Source organism: Leucoraja erinacea, chromosome 1, assembly GCF_028641065.1.
Source record: "Leucoraja erinacea ecotype New England chromosome 1, Leri_hhj_1, whole genome shotgun sequence".
NCBI classification, from domain to species: domain Eukaryota; kingdom Metazoa; phylum Chordata; class Chondrichthyes; order Rajiformes; family Rajidae; genus Leucoraja; species Leucoraja erinaceus.
This window is the reverse complement of record NC_073377.1, coordinates 108,794,455-108,812,144: the sequence shown is the minus strand read 5'-3', so window position 1 is coordinate 108,812,144 and position 17,690 is coordinate 108,794,455. Positions and strand designations below refer to the sequence as shown.

General features: G+C 47.6%; 1 protein-coding gene across 2 annotated transcripts in view; it reads right to left on the bottom strand.

Annotated features, from left to right (window-relative positions):
• The window catches only part of dnajb14 (DnaJ heat shock protein family (Hsp40) member B14), a 43,648-nt gene that overhangs the window by 14,070 nt on the left and 11,888 nt on the right, over positions 1-17,690 (bottom strand). For both annotated transcript variants that reach the window (XM_055641111.1, XM_055641119.1), the window contains exons 2-4: positions 6,642-6,822; positions 4,434-4,579; positions 3,746-3,928 (exon numbers count right to left, since the gene is read on the bottom strand). In XM_055641111.1, coding sequence (XP_055497086.1) covers positions 3,746-3,928; positions 4,434-4,579; positions 6,642-6,822 — 510 coding nt within the window. The remainder of the gene's footprint in view (positions 1-3,745; positions 3,929-4,433; positions 4,580-6,641; positions 6,823-17,690) is intronic.

The following is a 17,690-nucleotide window of genomic DNA, read 5'->3' as shown; positions in this document are numbered from 1 at the left end:
TCATTGGACATCGGCCTTCCTGACATCAATCTTGGTGAGTAACCCCCCCCCTCGTGAAGTGTCTTGTGATAATTTAAAGGCAGCATCTCTGGAGATCATGGATAGGTGATGTATAGGGTCGGGACCCTTCCCCAGACTGTAACTTTTCCCCAACTTAAAAAGAAAATCCACTGTATCTAGAAATGGGCAGTCAGACTACTGAATGGTTTCTCATAAACTCGGGTATAGTCTCAAACTTCCAACCAACCTCACTGAGGCCCTTGCAGATGTTTTATCTGCACTTTCTCTGTAACCCTGTAACACTATATTCTGCACACTGGTATTTTTCTCTTTACTCTAGTTTAGTTTATTATTGTCACGTGTACCGAGGTACAGCGAAAAGCTTTATGTTGTGCGCTATTCAGTCAATGGAAATACTATACATGTTTATAATCAAGCCGTACAGTGTACAGATACAGGATAAAGGGAACAACATACAAGATGAAGTCTGATTAAAGAACGTTCAATGGTCCCCAATGCGGTAGATGGAAGATCAGGACCGCTCTCTAGTTGGTGATAGAATGGTTCTGTTGCCTGATAACAGCTGGGAAGAAACTGTCCCGGAATCTGGAGGTTTGTGTTTTCACACTTCTGTACCTCTTGACTGATGGGAGAGGGGAGACGAGGGAATGAATGGGGAAAGGCTGGCAATCCAGTGAGCAAAAGGTCTATACATTACAATCAAGCATTCCACAGTGTACAGATACAGGATAAAGGGAATAACGTTTAGTGCATGATAAAGTCCAGTAAAGTCGAATTAAAGACAATCCGAGGGTCTCCAATGAGGTAGATGGGAGGCCAGGACCGCTCTCTAGTTGGTGTTAGGATGGCTCAGCTGCCTGATAACAGCTGGGAAGGAACTGTCCCTGTTGTACTTTTACTTGAATATTCCCTGTACAATACGATTTGACTGGATAAAATGCAACGTTCTTCACTGTATCTCAGTACACATGACAATACTAAACCAATACCAAAGGTGAAAAGACGACAAATACGCTGAAGATACCCAGCAGATGTCAAGTGCTTACAGCATTTTCGGTTTTATGTCAAATCCTATTCCCCGGGGGTTTTAGCAAACAGATGGGTTTTAATAAATAATCCCTCCTTTCCATCGTTTATACGAGCTTTTTAAATGATTTAATTAATTAGCCAAATTTAAAATTAAACAGCTGTCGTGGAGGGATTATAGTGCATCTTCAGATTGTCTCTGGAACGCCACCGTACCTCGTGAACGTACGTTCCTGTTCGCAGGGAGCCAAGGCGAGACAAATGGGATCATGGGCACTGCCCCGACTCTATCCCTTCTATGCTCAAGGTAACTCTTCAAGATGGTGGCAGTGATGGACAGAGGAGAGGGTTGGTGCTGGTGAGCAGGTGTGGGCTCACCTCCCACACCGTAGGCGGCGCTCTGGGGGTTCCGAGGTCAGCTGCGGGAGGTGCCCCGGGGCATGGAGGCTGAGCGGTGGCCGCGGGAGACGAGGGGACGGCACGTTCGCGGGTTGAAGTGTCGGTGGAGTGGGCCGCTAGAGGCTTTCCTTCCCCTCCCAGCCCCCTCATCCAAACAATCAATCGGAAGAAGGGTCCCAAACCACAACGTCATCTATTCCTTTTCTCCAAAGATGTCGCCTGACCAGCTGAGTTACCCCAGCACTTTGCGTCACTTTCCCACACAATGTTTATCCATTTATTCAGCTTTCAGTCGCGGCTCCAGTGGAGAGAGATTCCCTAACTCCACGCAAGTTATTGTCATTCTCGGGTTGGTGGTCTGAGATATGTCACAACCCAGCTTCCTTCCTGCCCTGCCTACTTCACACTGTAGCTTTGATTCCCTCCTTACTTCCCGCACTGTGTTATCACGTCACCTTCCATCGCACATAGTTACCACCATGTTCCAATCCCAAATCACTTTACCCCTCTGCATTCTGCCGTCTCATATTTTTCTAAAAAATATTAGAGGCTTGAAGATGAAAGAGGGCTATAGTAAAGCAGCACTGTGTAGTTTAGTTTAGAGATACAGCATGGAAACAGGCCCGTTCAGCCATCAAGATCTCTGTATACTAGCTCTATACTACACACTAGCGGGCAATTTACAATTTTTACTAAAGCCAATTGACCTACAAACCTATACATTTTTGGAGTGTGGGAGGAAACCGGAGCACCCGGGGAAAACCTACACAGGCACAGAATGATAGTGTGGAAACAGGCCCTTCAACCCAACTTGCCCACACCGGCCAACATGTCCCAGCTACCTTCGTCCCACCTGTCTGCATTTGGTCCATATCCCACCAAACCAGTCCTATCCATGTACCCGTCTGGCTGTTTCTTAAACAATGGGATAGTCCCTGCCTCAACTACCTCCTCCGGCAGCTTGTTTCATACCCCCATCACCCTTTGTGTGAAAAAGTTACCCCTCAGATTCCTATTAAATCTTTTCTCCTTCTCCTTAAACCTATGCCCTCTGGTTCTCGATTCACCTACAAGATACAAGATACATTTAATTGTCATTTGGACCCCTTGAGGTCCAAACGAAATGCCGTTTCTGCAGCCATACATTACAAACACATAGACCCAAGACACAACATAATTTACATAAACATAAACATCCATCACATCGCTGTGATGGAAGGCCAAATAAACTTATCCCTCCCCCGCCCTCTTCCCCCCCCCCCCCGATGTCAGAGTCAAGTTCATAGCCCCCGGCTGGCGATGGCGATTGTCCCGCAGCCATTAAAGACTCTGGGCAAGAGACTGTGCATCTACCCAATCTTTTCACCTCATGATTTTATACACCTCTATAAGATCACCCTTCATCCTCCTGTGCTCCAAGGAATAGAACCCCAGCCTACTCAACCTCTTCGTATAGCTCTGACCCTCTAGTCCTGGCACCATCCTCGTAAATCTTCTCTGTACCCTTTCAAGCTTGACAACATCTTTCCAAAAACATGGTGCACAGAACTGAACACAATACTCAAAGTGCGGCCTCACCAACATCTTGTACAACTGCAACATGACCTCCCAGCTTTTATACTCAATACTCTGGCTGATGAAGACCAAAGTGCCAATAGCCTTTTTGACCTCCCTATCTATCTGCGACTTCACCATGGAAACATGCACCTGCACTCCGAGATCCCTCTGCTCCACAATACTACCCAGAGGCCTACCATTCACTGTGTAGGTCCTGTCTATGTTAAGACTTCCAAAAAATGCAACACCTCACATTTCGCTCACACCTCAAATTCCATCAACCATTCCTCAGCCCACCTGGCCAATCAATCACGATCCTGCTGCAATCTTTCACAACTACCTGCTAAACCACCCACTTTTGTATCATCAGCAAACTTGCTAATCTTGCTATGTGTGTTCTCATCCAAATTATTGGTATAGAATCATACCTCAATATAATATTTATACCTTAATATATTACCCAGCCGATGCCAAGCGCTCCCTTTCATGTGCGCCCCCACCCTCCCCAATAGTACGCACCTATTCCTCCCACAATCACCAACCCTCTTACACTGAACGTTTGTTTTGTAGTTTACTATGGTGTTTACAGAGTACTATGTTTACATATCTGTTGTGCTGCTGCAAGTAAGAATGTCATTGTTCTGTTTCGGGACATATGTCAATACAATACTCTTGGCTCTCAACCTGTATTAAATCTTTAGAAAGATCTAGAAGCATCTTTAGAAAACGTTCTCAACAGTACCTGTGGGAAATCCTCCACCGAAGAACATGTTGAATAAATCCTCTGGAGTGATGTCCGCCTCATAATTCCGGTGAAACTCGAAGCCCCCGTGCTGAGAATTCCCAGGGGATAGTCCTTCACCATACTGATCATAGTCCTTCCGTTTCACTGGGTTACTGAGCACGGCGTAGGCGTTTCCGATCGCTGTGGAAAACAAATTGTGACGTTTAAAACTGCCGGTGAAGTTTCCTCTGTCTCCTCTCTCTGCAAAACCCCACAAAATGATGCTGGAATAGTGTCAGTCAGACAGCACAGAAACAGGCCCTTTGGTCCAATTCGTCCATGTCGACCAGGATGCTCCGTCTAAACTCATCCCAACTGCCCGCGTTAGGCCCATTTCCAAACCTTTCCAAATCTTTTTCAGACTTTAGAGATACAAGGCCTGGAAACAGGCCCTTCAGCCCATCGAGTCCGCACTGACCAGCGAGCACCCCGTACACTAGCACTATCCTACACACTAGGGACAATTTAGATTTACAGAAGCCAATTGACCTACAAACCCACACGTCTTTGGAATGTGGAAGGAAACCAGAGAAACCAGAGCACCCAGGGAGATCTGTTTCGACGCCACCGGAGACTCCGTCACTCCCGTGTCCACAAGACAGAGCTGATACAGAACACAGGAGGGGGCAACAATCTCCAGGCCTACCTTTGAAGGCCTCAGTGGCCCCCGGGGCGTGGTTTTTATCCGGGTGAAACTTCAGTGCCAGCTTCCTGTATGCCTTCTTCAGATCCTCCTCAGATGCATCCTTGACGATTCCTAGAATCTCGTAGAAGTCATTACATTTCTTTATCCTGGAGTGAAGAATTGAAATCGCCATTGTTAGCAAGGTCAGTATGTTATTCATAAGACCACAAGACATAGGAGCAGAATTAGGCCATTCAGCCCACACCGACCATCAATCACACTAGTTCCGATATATCTGGACTTTCAGAAGGCTTTCGACAAGGACCCACATAAGAGATTAGTATACAAACTTAAAGCACACGGTATTGGTGGTTCAGTATTGATGTGGATAGAGAACTGGCTGGCAGACAGGAAGAAAAGAGTAGGAGTAAACGGGTCCTTTTCACAATGGCAGGCAGTGACTAGTGGGGTACCGCAAGGCTGGGACCTCAGCTATTTACAATATATATATATATATATATATATAAATGATTTGGACGAGGGAATTGAATGCAACATCTCCAAGTTTGCGGATGACACGAAGCTGGGGGGCAGTGTTAGCTGTGAGGAGGATGCTAGGAGGCTGCAAGGTGACTTGGATAGGCTGTGTGAGTGGGCAAATGCATGGCAGATGCAGTATAATGTGGATAAATGTGAGGTTATCCACTTTGGTGGCAAAAACAGGAATGTAGACTATTATCTGAATGGTGGTCGATTAGGAAAACCGGAGATGCAACGAGACCTGGGTGTCATGGTACACCAGTCATTAAAAGTAGGCATGCAGATGCAGCAGGCAGTGAAAAAAGCGAATGGTATGTTAGCATTCATTGCAAAAGGATTTGAGTCTAGGAGCAGGGAGGTTCTACTGCAGTTGTACAGGGTCTTGGTGAGACCACGTCTGGAGTATTGCGTACAGTTTTGGACTCCTAATCTGAGGAAGGACATTATTGCCATAGAGGGAGTACAGAGAAGGTTTACCAGACTGATTCCTGGGATGTCAGGACTTTCATATGAAGAAAGACTGGATAGACTCAGCTTGTACTCACTAGAATGTAGAAGATTGAGGGGGGATCTTATAGAGACTTACAAAATTCTTAAGGGGTTGGACAGGCTAGATGCAGGAAGTTTGTACCCGATGTTGGGGAAGTCCAGAACAAGGGGTCACAGTTTAAGGATAAGGGGGAAATCTTTTAGGACCGAGATGAGAAAAACATTTTTCACACAGAATCTCTGGAATTCTCTGCCACAGAAGGTAATTGAGGCCAGTTCATTGGCTATATTTAAGAGGGAGTTAGATGTGGCCCTTGTGGCTAAAGGGATCAGGGGGTATGGAGAGAAGGCAGGTACAGGATACCGAGTTGGATGATCAGCCATGATCATATTGAATGGCGGTGCAGGCTCGAAGAGCCGAATGGCCTACTCCTGCAGCTATTTTCTATTTTCTATGTTAGTTCTGTTATCCCACTTTCTCATCCACTCCCTACACACTAGGGACAATTTACAGAGCTAATTAACCTTCAAACGCGCATGGCTTTGGAGTGTGGGAAATACTCGAACACCCGGAGCAAACCCACGCGGTCACAGAGAGAATGTGCAAACTCCACACAGATAGCACCCAAGGTTTGGATCGAACCCAGCTCTCTGACGCTGTGAGGCAGCAACTCTACAGCTGTGCCACTTGGCCGCCCTAAAGATAGAACAATTTATTTAAAAAGTCATCAGAGCTGGAGGAACGGAGAGGAGTGTTTGGAGACTGCAACAGAGGAAGGAAAGGATAGGAACAAAAGTGTTCAAACATGGGGAAATGGAGGGATGCAAGGAACTGCAGATGTTGGAATCTGGAGTAAAACACAAAGTGCTCGAGAAACTCAGTGGGTCAGGTAGCATCTGTGGAGGAAATGGACAGGTAACGTTTCGGGACATGACACTTCTTCAGACTGATGGATTAGGGGGAAGAAAGCTTGAACAGAGGTGGGGGAGGGATAAAGCCTGACATGTGATAGGTGGATAAAGGTTCGGGGAGGGGGTGATCGGCAGATGGGTGGACAAAGGCGAGAGATGAAAGAGACAGCATCCCTCCTCCCACTTAAACACCCAAACCTAAACAAACTCTTAAACACCTAAACTTAAACACATCAGCGGCCAAAGCCCAACATGGCAGAGATTCAATGATGACCACCATCTCCATACCTCTGCACCCCGTCCAGCTGCTCGCTGGTGTAGGCTTTAGATTCCACCTTCTTCTCCGTCTCCGGCATGGCTCCGTTCTGCGCCGGACCCGTGGATTTGCCCTGGTTGGGTTTGTCCGACTCAGTGCGATGTCCTGGTCCACCAGCGGTGCTTCCGTTCTTGGTGATGGCGTCTATTAATGCTAACAGAGCGGGAGAAATCAATTAAAGGCGTGGGTCTTCTTCTTCTTGCGTATGGCGTCCACAGCCTAAAGTTGGACAGCTTTGGGGGGGGGGGGGGGGGGGGGGGGGTGGGGGTGGTTGTGTGATTGCAGTTACATTGGGATCGGCCTTGATCTTACCAAACGGTGGGTGGCTCAAGGGGCCGAGAGGAAGAGAGGGAGGGGTGCAGAGAGGGAGGGGTGGAGAGAGGGAGGGGTGGAGAGAGGGAGGGGTGGAGAGAGGGAGGGGTGGAGAGAGGGAGGGGTGGAGAGGATACTGAGACAAGAGCAGGTTGAAAAAAGGAGGGAAAGAGAAAAGAGAGGGAGAGAGAGAGAGGGAGGGGAAAAAAGGGAGAGGAAGGGGAAAAAAGGGAGAGGGGAGAGGGAAGAGACTGAGACACAAGAGCAGGTTGAAAAAACGAAGACAACGATAGCTGTTGGAGGCAACGAAAGCTGGCTTGCATAACACTGTACAAGTGAATAACAGAAACAGGCAGATACGGTGTAGTTACATTGATCTGTTTTGCCTGGTTCTTCTTTGTGTTGTTAACGTGTGCCCGCAAAACAAACCCAACAACAAATAGCACGCAGGAAGCATTTTTGAATTTTTCAGGCAATACAGGTGCACAACCTTTTATCCGACAGCCTTGGGACCAGACACTTTTCGTAATTCAGAATTTGTCGGTCTTCGGAATGGAATTTTTTTAGCGTAGATTTTAATGGCTGGCTCAGTGGTAGAGTGCTCGGCTCATATCCGCAAGGTCGCGAGTTTGCGCCTTGGTCCCGGCAGTTACTCGGTCGCGAGTTTGAGTCTTCAATGTCGTTTTTTCATGCAGAATAAATGTTTGTATGAAATGCAGTGTAGGAGAGGTGTACTGACTGTGTGGGCAGAACTTTGGAAGTGATTGCCCACCAGTCTAAAAAGCCGCTGTGTCTCCCTGTCCCTGGGATAGCAGGGGGCGATCAAACAGCACAATACCCCCCTCCCCCTCCAACTCCAGAGGAATCCGCTCCCCGATGGGCCACTACGGCGACAAATGGCAGTTTACCCACAGCCCGAGCTGCGCCACCCCAAGAACACCTTGCACACCATCAGCTTCTGCCCCTACGTGTTCCTCTGGAGTTGGAGCGGGGCTGGGCTGGAGTTGCTGCTGGCTGTGGGTCTCTGGGATCTCCGTGCTTGCAGTGGGCCTGGGGGTCGCTGTCCCGTTGGTCCTGACATCTCCGGCCACCCCCCTGGACTGGAGCTGAGACTGCGAACTGTACCGCCCTTGCCCCCTCCCTCTGCAACTGCAAACAACTCCACTCTCCTGCAAGGGCGGTACAGTTCCCGGAGGATAGCAGGTGGCCGGAGACGTCAGGACCAACAGGAACCCGCTCCCCGATGGGCCGCTACGACGCCCCGAGCTACGCCCCGTCATCCGCAACCCAGGTTCCTCTGTAGTTGGAGCGGGGCTGGGCTGGGCTGCTGCAAGCTGTGGGTCTCTGGGTTCTCCGTGCTTGCGGTGGGCCTGGTGGTCGACGTCCAATTGGTCCTGACGTCTCCGGTGACTGCACTAGCGTGCTGGCTGCCATCGCCGACGTGAAGACAGTACAAAGCCCCCGCGCCGGTGCGATGAGCGGGGAGCTGGAGAGGGGAGGGATGGGGTCACACACATGGACGGGAAGCAGAGGGGTGTAGGTGGGGTGAAACTGAAGGGAGCGACAATCTGCTGCTGCCTGCACGCTGAGTTAGAAAGTTCCCACGCAAGACTCACGATACACCTCTGCGGGCCGCCCTCGGTGAACGTCCTGTCTCCCTGTCCCTGGAATAGTAGGGGGCGATCAAACAGCACAATACCCCCCTCCCCCTCCAACTCCAGAGGAATCCGCTCCCCGATGGGCCGCTACGGCGACAAGTGGCAGTTCGCCCCCAGCCAGAGCTGCGCCACCCCAAGAACAAGACGTACCCCTTGCACACCATCAGCTTCTGCCCATACGGGGAGCGTGTTCCTCTGGAGTTGGAACGGGGCTGGGCTGGAGTTGCTGATCTGGGATCTCCGTGCTTGCAGTGGGCCTGGGGGTCGGTGTTCCGTTGGTCCTGACGTCTCTGGTGACTGGCACTGACCTGCTAGCATCGCGACGTGAAGACAGTACAAAGCCCCCGCGCCGGTGCAATGAGCGGGGAGCTGGAGAGGGGAGGGAAGGGGTCACACACATGGTCGGGAAGCAGAGGGGTGTAGGTGGGGTGAAACTGAAGGGAGCGACAATCTGCTGCTGCCTGCACCCCGAGTTAAAAGGTTCCCACGCAAGACTCACGATACACTGTGTATCGTGAGTCTACCGTGGGAACTTTTTTAACTCAGCTGGCAGGTAGCAGCATATTGTCAATTATTAACCCTCCCGCGCAATATACCCTCACCTTCTCTTTTATGAATGGGGATTTAGTTCCCCTTTCTTCGAGGACCGACCGGAGGTTCCGCTGTCACCTCTGCGGGCCGCCCTTGGTGAACGTTTTCAAGGACCTTTCTTCAAGGACCGAAAAAATGTCGCTATTCGGAGGTTTTCGTTATTTGGATCTTCGGATAAAAGGTTGTGCACCTGTACCATCAAATTCCAGGAAATTTTGGATTCCGTTTAAGGAAAAAAAATGTTGAGGTGTGGAAGCACTGCTATAGGAGCCTCTGCCCCCAAAATGCAGCCAGCATCAGAGACCCACACCACCCTGGTCACGCTCTCACCTCGCTGCTACCATCGGGAAAGTACAGGAGCTTGACAACCATGACGTCCAGGTTCAAGACCATCTTCTTCCCAACCATCAACACTGCGCAACATTAACCATAGCAACCATGATCTTCTAAGGACTGCGTCTTTGGTTGTACTAAGCACTTCAGGTTTTCTCTTGCACTAGCATTTGGATTATTTAACATTTGTTTATTGTATGTCTATGTGTTTATGGGTCTGTTAAACTTCTGAAAGCAGGAATTTCACTGTTCCATTGTTGGTACAAATGATAATTAAACTCTTGTCTTGTCTTGAAAGAAGAGGGGTTAAGGGTGGTGGTGGTGGAGGCAGATACGATAGCAGCATTTAAGAGGCTTTTAGATAGGCACATGGATATGCAGGGAATGCTATGCACTCTAGTGTTGGATATTTTTACCCTGGGTAAAACTGTCTACCCTATCGAAGCCTTTCATAATTTTATATACTTTCATCAGGTCTCCCCTCAACCTCCGGTGTTGCGGGGAAAATACCCCAAGTCTGTCTAACCTGTTCCTGTAGCTAAGACCCAGTAATCCTGGCATCATTCTGGTAAACCTCCTCTGCACCCTGGGGTTGAGAGGGAAAAATAAAACAGCCATGATTGAATGGCGGAGTAGACTCGATGGGCCAAATGGCCTAACTCTGCTCTTATAACTTATGAACTTATAGATCCTATCCAAAGCCTCCGCAGAGGAATGCTGTAAAGGGGCGACCAGCACTGCACGCAATACGCCAATTGCAGCCGAGCCAAAGTCCTATCAAACTGCATCACGAGTTCCTGGCTCCAATAATATCTCAATGAAGGCAAACATAACATATGCCATATGAAACGAGAAGAGATGTCTTCATCCACTGGCAGGTGAAACTTGGGGTTCTCTACCGCAGCGTCACCATGCCGCCCAGCTTCTGTATTATCTGATCTGACTGGATACCATGCAAAACAAAGCTCCTGTGATCTCTCCATTACCCCACCCGACACCCTTACTGATCAAGAATCTGTCAATCCCTGCCTTAAATATATCCATTAACTTGGCCTCCCCAGATTCACCACCCTCTGACTAAAGAAATCCCTCCTTTCTAAAGGTACATCCTTTTATTCGGTGAGTGTGCCCTCTGGTCCCAGACTCTCCCACTAGTGGAAACATCCTCTCCACATCCACGCTATCCAGGCCTTTCACTATCCGATAAGTTTCAATGAGGTCTCGCCTCATCCTTCTAAACTCCAGCGAGTACAGACCCAGTGCCGTCAAACGTCAAAAATGATCCTCAAGATCATTCTCGTGAACCTCCATCAGTCCGCTAGGTCTCATTTTTTAAAACTTTGAAGGAGAGACAAGAGGTTCGGGAAGGAGACTGAGAACTGACGCAGGCTCAGGAGATGCTGAAAGAACAAGTGCCAATGGATTAAAGTCAAGGCTATGGTCGGATGCTGCAAGAAAGGAGGCCATTCAGCCCATTGAGACTACAGCCCATTGAGACTATGCAATGCCCATAGCACTTCATTCAGTCAAGTGTTTAGTTTACTTTGTTAATGTCAGGCGTACAACAAAATGCTTTTTATTGCGTGCTATCCAGTCAAAGTCTATACATGATTACAATCAAGCTGTCCATAGTGGGCGGCACAGCAGCGGTAGAGGCCCGATCCTGACTACAGATGCTGTCTGTACGGAGTTTGCACGCTCTCCCTCTGCGTGCTCTGGTTTCCTCCCACAATCCAGATGCACAGGTTTATAGATTAATTGGCTTTGGTAAAAACTGTAAATTGTCCCTGTGTGTCGGATAGTGCTACAGTACTGGGTGATCGCTGGTTGGCGCGGGCTCGTTGGGCCGAAGGGCTTACTTCCCCACTATGTCTAAAGACGAAAAGTCAGGATAAAGGACAAGGGTAATAATTTACAGCTTTTAGTGCAAAGATACAATACTGAAGCCTGATAAAGTCTGATTAAAGATAATTCAAAGGTCCTAATGAGGTAGATGGAAGGTCAGTATAATTCTCTAGATGGTCAGATGTCCCAAAATGATATTCTTCCTGCCAGCAGCAGAACAACAGGTATGTAAACATAGTACAGTAGATACAATAATAAACAGCAAAGACTGAAGGGGAGTAGCCCCAAAAACAAGCAGAAGCTAAAGATGGCTGCAATACAGGCCTGGCAGAGCATCACCAGAGAAGACACCCAACAACTGGTGACGTCCATGAATCGCAGACTTCAAGCAGTCTTTGCATGCAAAGGATAGACAACAAAATACTAAACGTGACTACTTTCATTTACATGACATTGCTGTGTTTATACATATTCCCCACCATTTCAGGGCACCAAACATTATGTTGCCCTGAAATGGGGGGGGGGGGGGGGGGGGGGGGGGGGGGGGGGGGGGGGGGGGGAGAGAGACTATGTATAGACACTGCTGTCATTTCCACATGGTGAAACTAAAATGTATAAAAATGGCCTTTATTAAAATGTGACAATGTGCACTTTAACCACATGTGATTTTTTTTTTCTATTACAAATCTCAAAGGCAGAGGCAAATAAATAAATGATGGGTCTTTGTCCCAAACATTATGGAGGGCAACGTGGCTGCACTTCTGGCTGTGCCACTGCATTGCCTTTATGGTCACTGGGAGAACATGCAAACATGTCACTGAAACATGTAATCGGGAGAAGTTTGAAAGCACTTTCCTCCTGATTCAGAGACAGTTTCGTCCCGGCTGTTATCAGGCAAGTGAACCACGCCATCACCAACTAGAGAATGGTCCCGAGCTATTATCTACTTCATTGGAGACCCTCAGACTATCTTTAATCTGACTTTATCTTGCACTGAACATTATTCAGGGCGCAAAATTAATGGTTGCCCGGGTGCCACTGACCACTCAAAGTGCCGCCTGGCAACCTAAACGGCGAGTCATTTTGCCCGGCTTGGCAACTTGGTTTATACCGAAGTTAGACACAAAAAACTGGAGTAACTCCGCGGGTCCGGCAGCATCTCTGGAGAAAAGGAACTTGACATTTTGTGTCGGCGACGGTTGTGGGAAAGCGTGGCATGACGGAGGGTCCGAGCGAATGTCGGGACCCGCACAGCAGCAGCGACGGCTCCATCTCCTCCTCCTCCCGCACCCCGCCCACCCTGATAAAGGTCGCTGCTGCCACTCCGCCAACGTCCGAGGGTGGCCAGAGGCATCTGGAGTCAGACGGGCGCGGTGCCCCTAGGCCCACAGCCAGCACAGAGAAGCAGTGCTGCTCAACTCTGCCTGTCCCTGTCTGGATTGAGACTGGGCTGTCGGCGAGACAGGCAGAGATTTATAGAGGAGCTCCTCTAGTATCTTTGGGCGAGACAGGCACAGTTGAGCTGCAGTTAGCGCTGGATTGAGCCTCCGAAGCCCAGCGGGTGTGTGTGAGTGTGCGCATGGCCGCCCAGATATTCTGTCCGTGGTCCCCTCCATATTTTGATTGCGATTTCCGTGCCTGACAGATGTTGTCCGAGGAGCACTGGCCTTCCTTCCTTCCCACCTCCTCTGCCCCTTCCTCTCTCTCTCTCTCGTACGCCCCCCTCCACTCCTCCCCTCCACTCATCCCCCCCCCCCCCCCCCCATCTATTCATCCTGCACTGATATCCCTATCCAGCTCGCATTGATTCTCATGCCACTCCCCATCAATCCTACACATAATCCCCCCGCGCTCTCCCCTCACATATTTACCTACTCCAACCAACCCCCCCCCCCCCCCCCCCCCCATCTATCCATCCTGCACTGATTCATACAACCCCACCATCCCGACCCTTTTGTGCTGGAAATGTCTTCAGAGCTAACATTGACTATGTTTGATAACGGAATGCAATCAAATATGTTTTAATTCCCAATGTTATTATTTGTTTTAATCCATAAAGATGGATTAATTAAATTGTGAACATGTGAAACATTAAAACTGCAATGTTCGATTGTCACCGACACATTATTACAGAATTCATTTTAATGGCAAATCAATGCTCTATATATGGAGTATCAGTACTGTAGTTATTTAATGAGCAAAATTCACAACTACACGTTGGATTTATCCAGGTTTTACTTCTACAGTCAGTCATCTACATCACAAATTTGGTCGGGAGATATTTCAGTTGAAATTTTAATGTTAATTCTGAAGTGGGAATGATGGAAAAAGCGTTTATCAACAATTTTTTTTTTTAATTGTTTATTACAAACTGGGTATCTTCATTGCCACATAATCTAATCTGAATGGCTGGTAATGTGGCGTCTTGACACCTTTAAATATATTTTCAAAAGAACATTTGCTGCATTTATGTCCTTTGGCCATCTCTTGCTAGTTAGTGTAATGTTTAACCTGTCAGATGGGTATAGTCAATTTTAACAGCTATTATCATAAAATGTCTTTACAAAATTCCTTGCAACCTGTATATTTTGTTGTGGATAAATTATGTGGGAAGTGAGAGTGTTTCTGTACCAATAGCAATAATGACCCATGCTATGGCCATGTGTTGATAATTTTTGGTCCTTCACAGAAAACATGCTTGCATCAACCTTTAGTGTGCATGGTTAAGCATATATGTTATCAAGGTCCAGGATTTAATGACACAGGTTGATCATACGCTGAATAATCCAAACCACATTTTTGTTTGGAAGTGGAACGAAATAATAAAAATTGCATTAATTGCAATGTGTAAAAAGAGTTGAAATACTGTATTATAATTTTGCTGCATGTCATTGTGGTACATATCATGTCTTGATTGGTGAATATGTTAGTTTGTGACTTTTATTTGAAGCAGAAATAATATGTGAATGCTTCATTGAGCATAATTCCGACTGGTAACTACACACTTCGTCCGAGCACGCGTCATGCAAGCCATATTAAACGACCACCTGCCATTTGGCAACCTAAAAAGCTGCCACGGTTGCCCGGCTGGCAACAGGGAAAAAAAGTTAAGTGAGAGCCCTGTTATTCCCTTTATCACGTATCTGTACACTATGGACGACATGATTACAATCATGCATAGTTTTTCTGCTGACTGCTTAGCAGGCAACAGAACACGCTTTTCACTGTACCTCGTATACTTGACAATAAACTAAACCAAACAAACTCCACACTGATATAACCCACTACATTTGGTGTGAAACAAATTACCATTGCGGTCACTGAAGCAAGATGGAGAGCTTGGGTAAAGAGTCCAAGAGCAGGTGTCAATGCATCTTAGGCAGGGTTAGGGGTGAGTTGAAGGGTGAAGAGCAGAGAGCATGCAAGGACAGGCACCAGAATTCAGGATGATTAAGAAGGAACTGCAGGTGCTGGAAAATCAAAGGTAGACAAAAATGCTGGAGAAACTCAGCGGGTGAGGCAGCATCTATGGAGCGAAGGAAATAGGCGACGTTTCGGGTCGAGACCCTTCTTCAGACTCTCCTTCGTCTGAAGAAGGGCCTCGACCCGAAACGTCGCATATTTCCTTCGCTCCATAGTTGCTGCCTCACCCGCTGAGTTTCTCCAGCATTTTTGTCTACCTTAGAATTTAGGATGAATTCAGTTACGCCGGAGGAGCGGGTAGAAGCTGGGAGCGGTCGAGTTGCTGCCTTATGTGCATTGGAACAAATCCCCGAGGTAACATAGGCATAGAACTTGTGGCAAGGTAAGGCAACTTGTACCTTGGGAAGGTACAACAACAATGAGTCACGTTTTCCAAACGGAACTGGAGGAAATGTTGTTAAAACATAGGCATAAGAACAGGCCATGCAGCCCACCAAGTCCAAGCGGACTAATGATTAACCCATACACCCGGAGAAAATCCACGCGGTCACAGGGAGAACTTACAAAATCCGCGCACACAGCACCCGTAATCAGGATTGTTTCTGGCGCTGTAAGGCAGCAACTCTACCACCGTGCCGTCCCTTGTTGAACACGATGCCCAATTCATCGGATGTGGATCTTCACTGAGTAACTGACATCACAGCCACAAGTGGGTGGTGAGAGGACATCGATTTAGCAGTGAGTGGTGGGAGGGCATCAATTTTACAGACTAACCCATGCTGGCCCATGAATTGCTACAGCAACGTATCTAAGCAAAGCATTGTTCACATTAGTACACAGAACAGAAGCAGGCCCTTCGGCCCACAATGTCCATGCCGAACATGCGATCCATATCCCTGCGTATCCATGTTATGTAAAAGCCTCTTAAACGTCTATCGTATCTGCCTCTACCACCATCCACCGGCAGCACATTCCTGGCCCAAAAATTGCCACAAACATCTTTAAACTTTGCCCTTCTCACCTTAAAATATGCCCTCTAGTGTTGAACTTTTCAATCCTGGGGAAAAGGTTCTGACTGTCTACCATATATCTGCCTCTCATAATTTTATATACTTCTATCAGATCTCCTCTCAACGTCCAATGTTCCAGAGAAAACAATCCAAGTTCATACAACCTCTCCCTGAAGCCAATACCCATTAATATCCAGCCAGCATTCTGGTGAACCTCCTCTGCAATGGATCAGTGGTATTTTATTGTTGCAGACATCAAGATACAGTGAAATTTCATTTTTTACATTCAGTAAATTCAGTAAAAATCTTACTATTCCTTAAAATCTCAAGTGTATGAATAGCAAATTACACAGAGGCATTACGCAAGAGTTGCCACATTTCCGTCCCCATCTTTAGACTTTAGATATTCACAGCAGAAAAGGCCCTGCGGCCCACCTAGTGCCGACCAGCGATCACCCCTTACACTAGCACTATCCTACACACCAAGATCAATTTACAATTTTACAGAAACCAATTAACCTACATGCCTGTTCATCTATGGAGCGCAAGAGGAAATGAAGCACCCTGAGAAAACCCACTTGGTCACAGGGAGAACGAACAAACAGCACCCAAAGTCAGGATCAAACCCAGATTTCTGGCACTGTGGGGCAGCAACTCTACCACTGCACCGCCCCTAAGGGGACTACAGGAAGCTGAGGGGTATCCTTATTGAGATGTACACGATCATATGGGGCATGGAGAATGTGAACACCCGGTCTTTTGCCTAGGATAGAGAATTATATACATATACTAGACTAAGTGGGACCCATTGGGTCCCAGCATCACACAGGAGGGCTGGTCATCCAACGCAATATTCCACCTCTCCACCAATTCTAATATTGGTGGCCAGATGTGGAGGTGGGGGGGGCGTTCTGGAGCGCTAGTATGGGTGTTGTGCGCTGAAGGGACTGGTTTCCAGAGGGCTAGTATGCAAATTGTGCGGCAAATGGATTCTTGGGCTGGCGTCTCAGTCAATCAAGCCGGTTGTGCTGGCAACTCACTCACGGCTGGTAGTTGACTCACGGCTAATCCTTGAAATTCTATTTCAAGCAGGGCATAAGGCCACCAAATTCAAGTGCAGTTTCATACCATTTGAAGTAGGGTGCAAAGCCACTAAAGACAGCAAGTGGTGACCTCTCCCTCCTCCATCTTGCAGAGACTGAGCCACACCCACACTTCCGTGTTTTATAACCCCTCCCCCACCGGAAAAGGTGTGGCTTTCATGGAGTGATTGACAGGAGAGAGATTCTCAACATTTTTTTTAAAAACGAATAACACTTTTATTTTTCATTGATGGGAAGAATTATCTGCACCTGCTCAGCAGAGGGGGACCGAGTAAAATGGCCAAAAATCACAGCTGTAAGTGGTAGCGTTTTATCTAAATTCAATATACAGTGCAAACAGGAAGTAAGTGTATTTACAGTAGTGCCTTTTAACTTCAAGCCATTGTATCCAAGCCACCATTCGCAGTAAGTAGTGCCTTTCAACTTCATGCCACTATTTGCAGTGCCTTTCAACTTAATGCCAAAGCACCCAAGCTGCCATTTGCAGCAAGTAGTGCCTTTCAACTTAAAGCCAAAGCACCCAAGCCATCATTTGCAGTAAGTAGTGCCTTTCAACTTCAAGCCACAATTTGCAGTAAGTATTGCCTTTCAACTTCAAGCCAATGCACCCACGCCCCCATTTGCAATAAGTAATGCATTTTAACTTCAAGCCATTGCACCCAAGCCACCATCTGCAGTAAGTAGTGCCTTTCAACTTCAAGCCACACCCATGCCACCATTTGCAGTAAGTAGTGCCTTTTAACTTC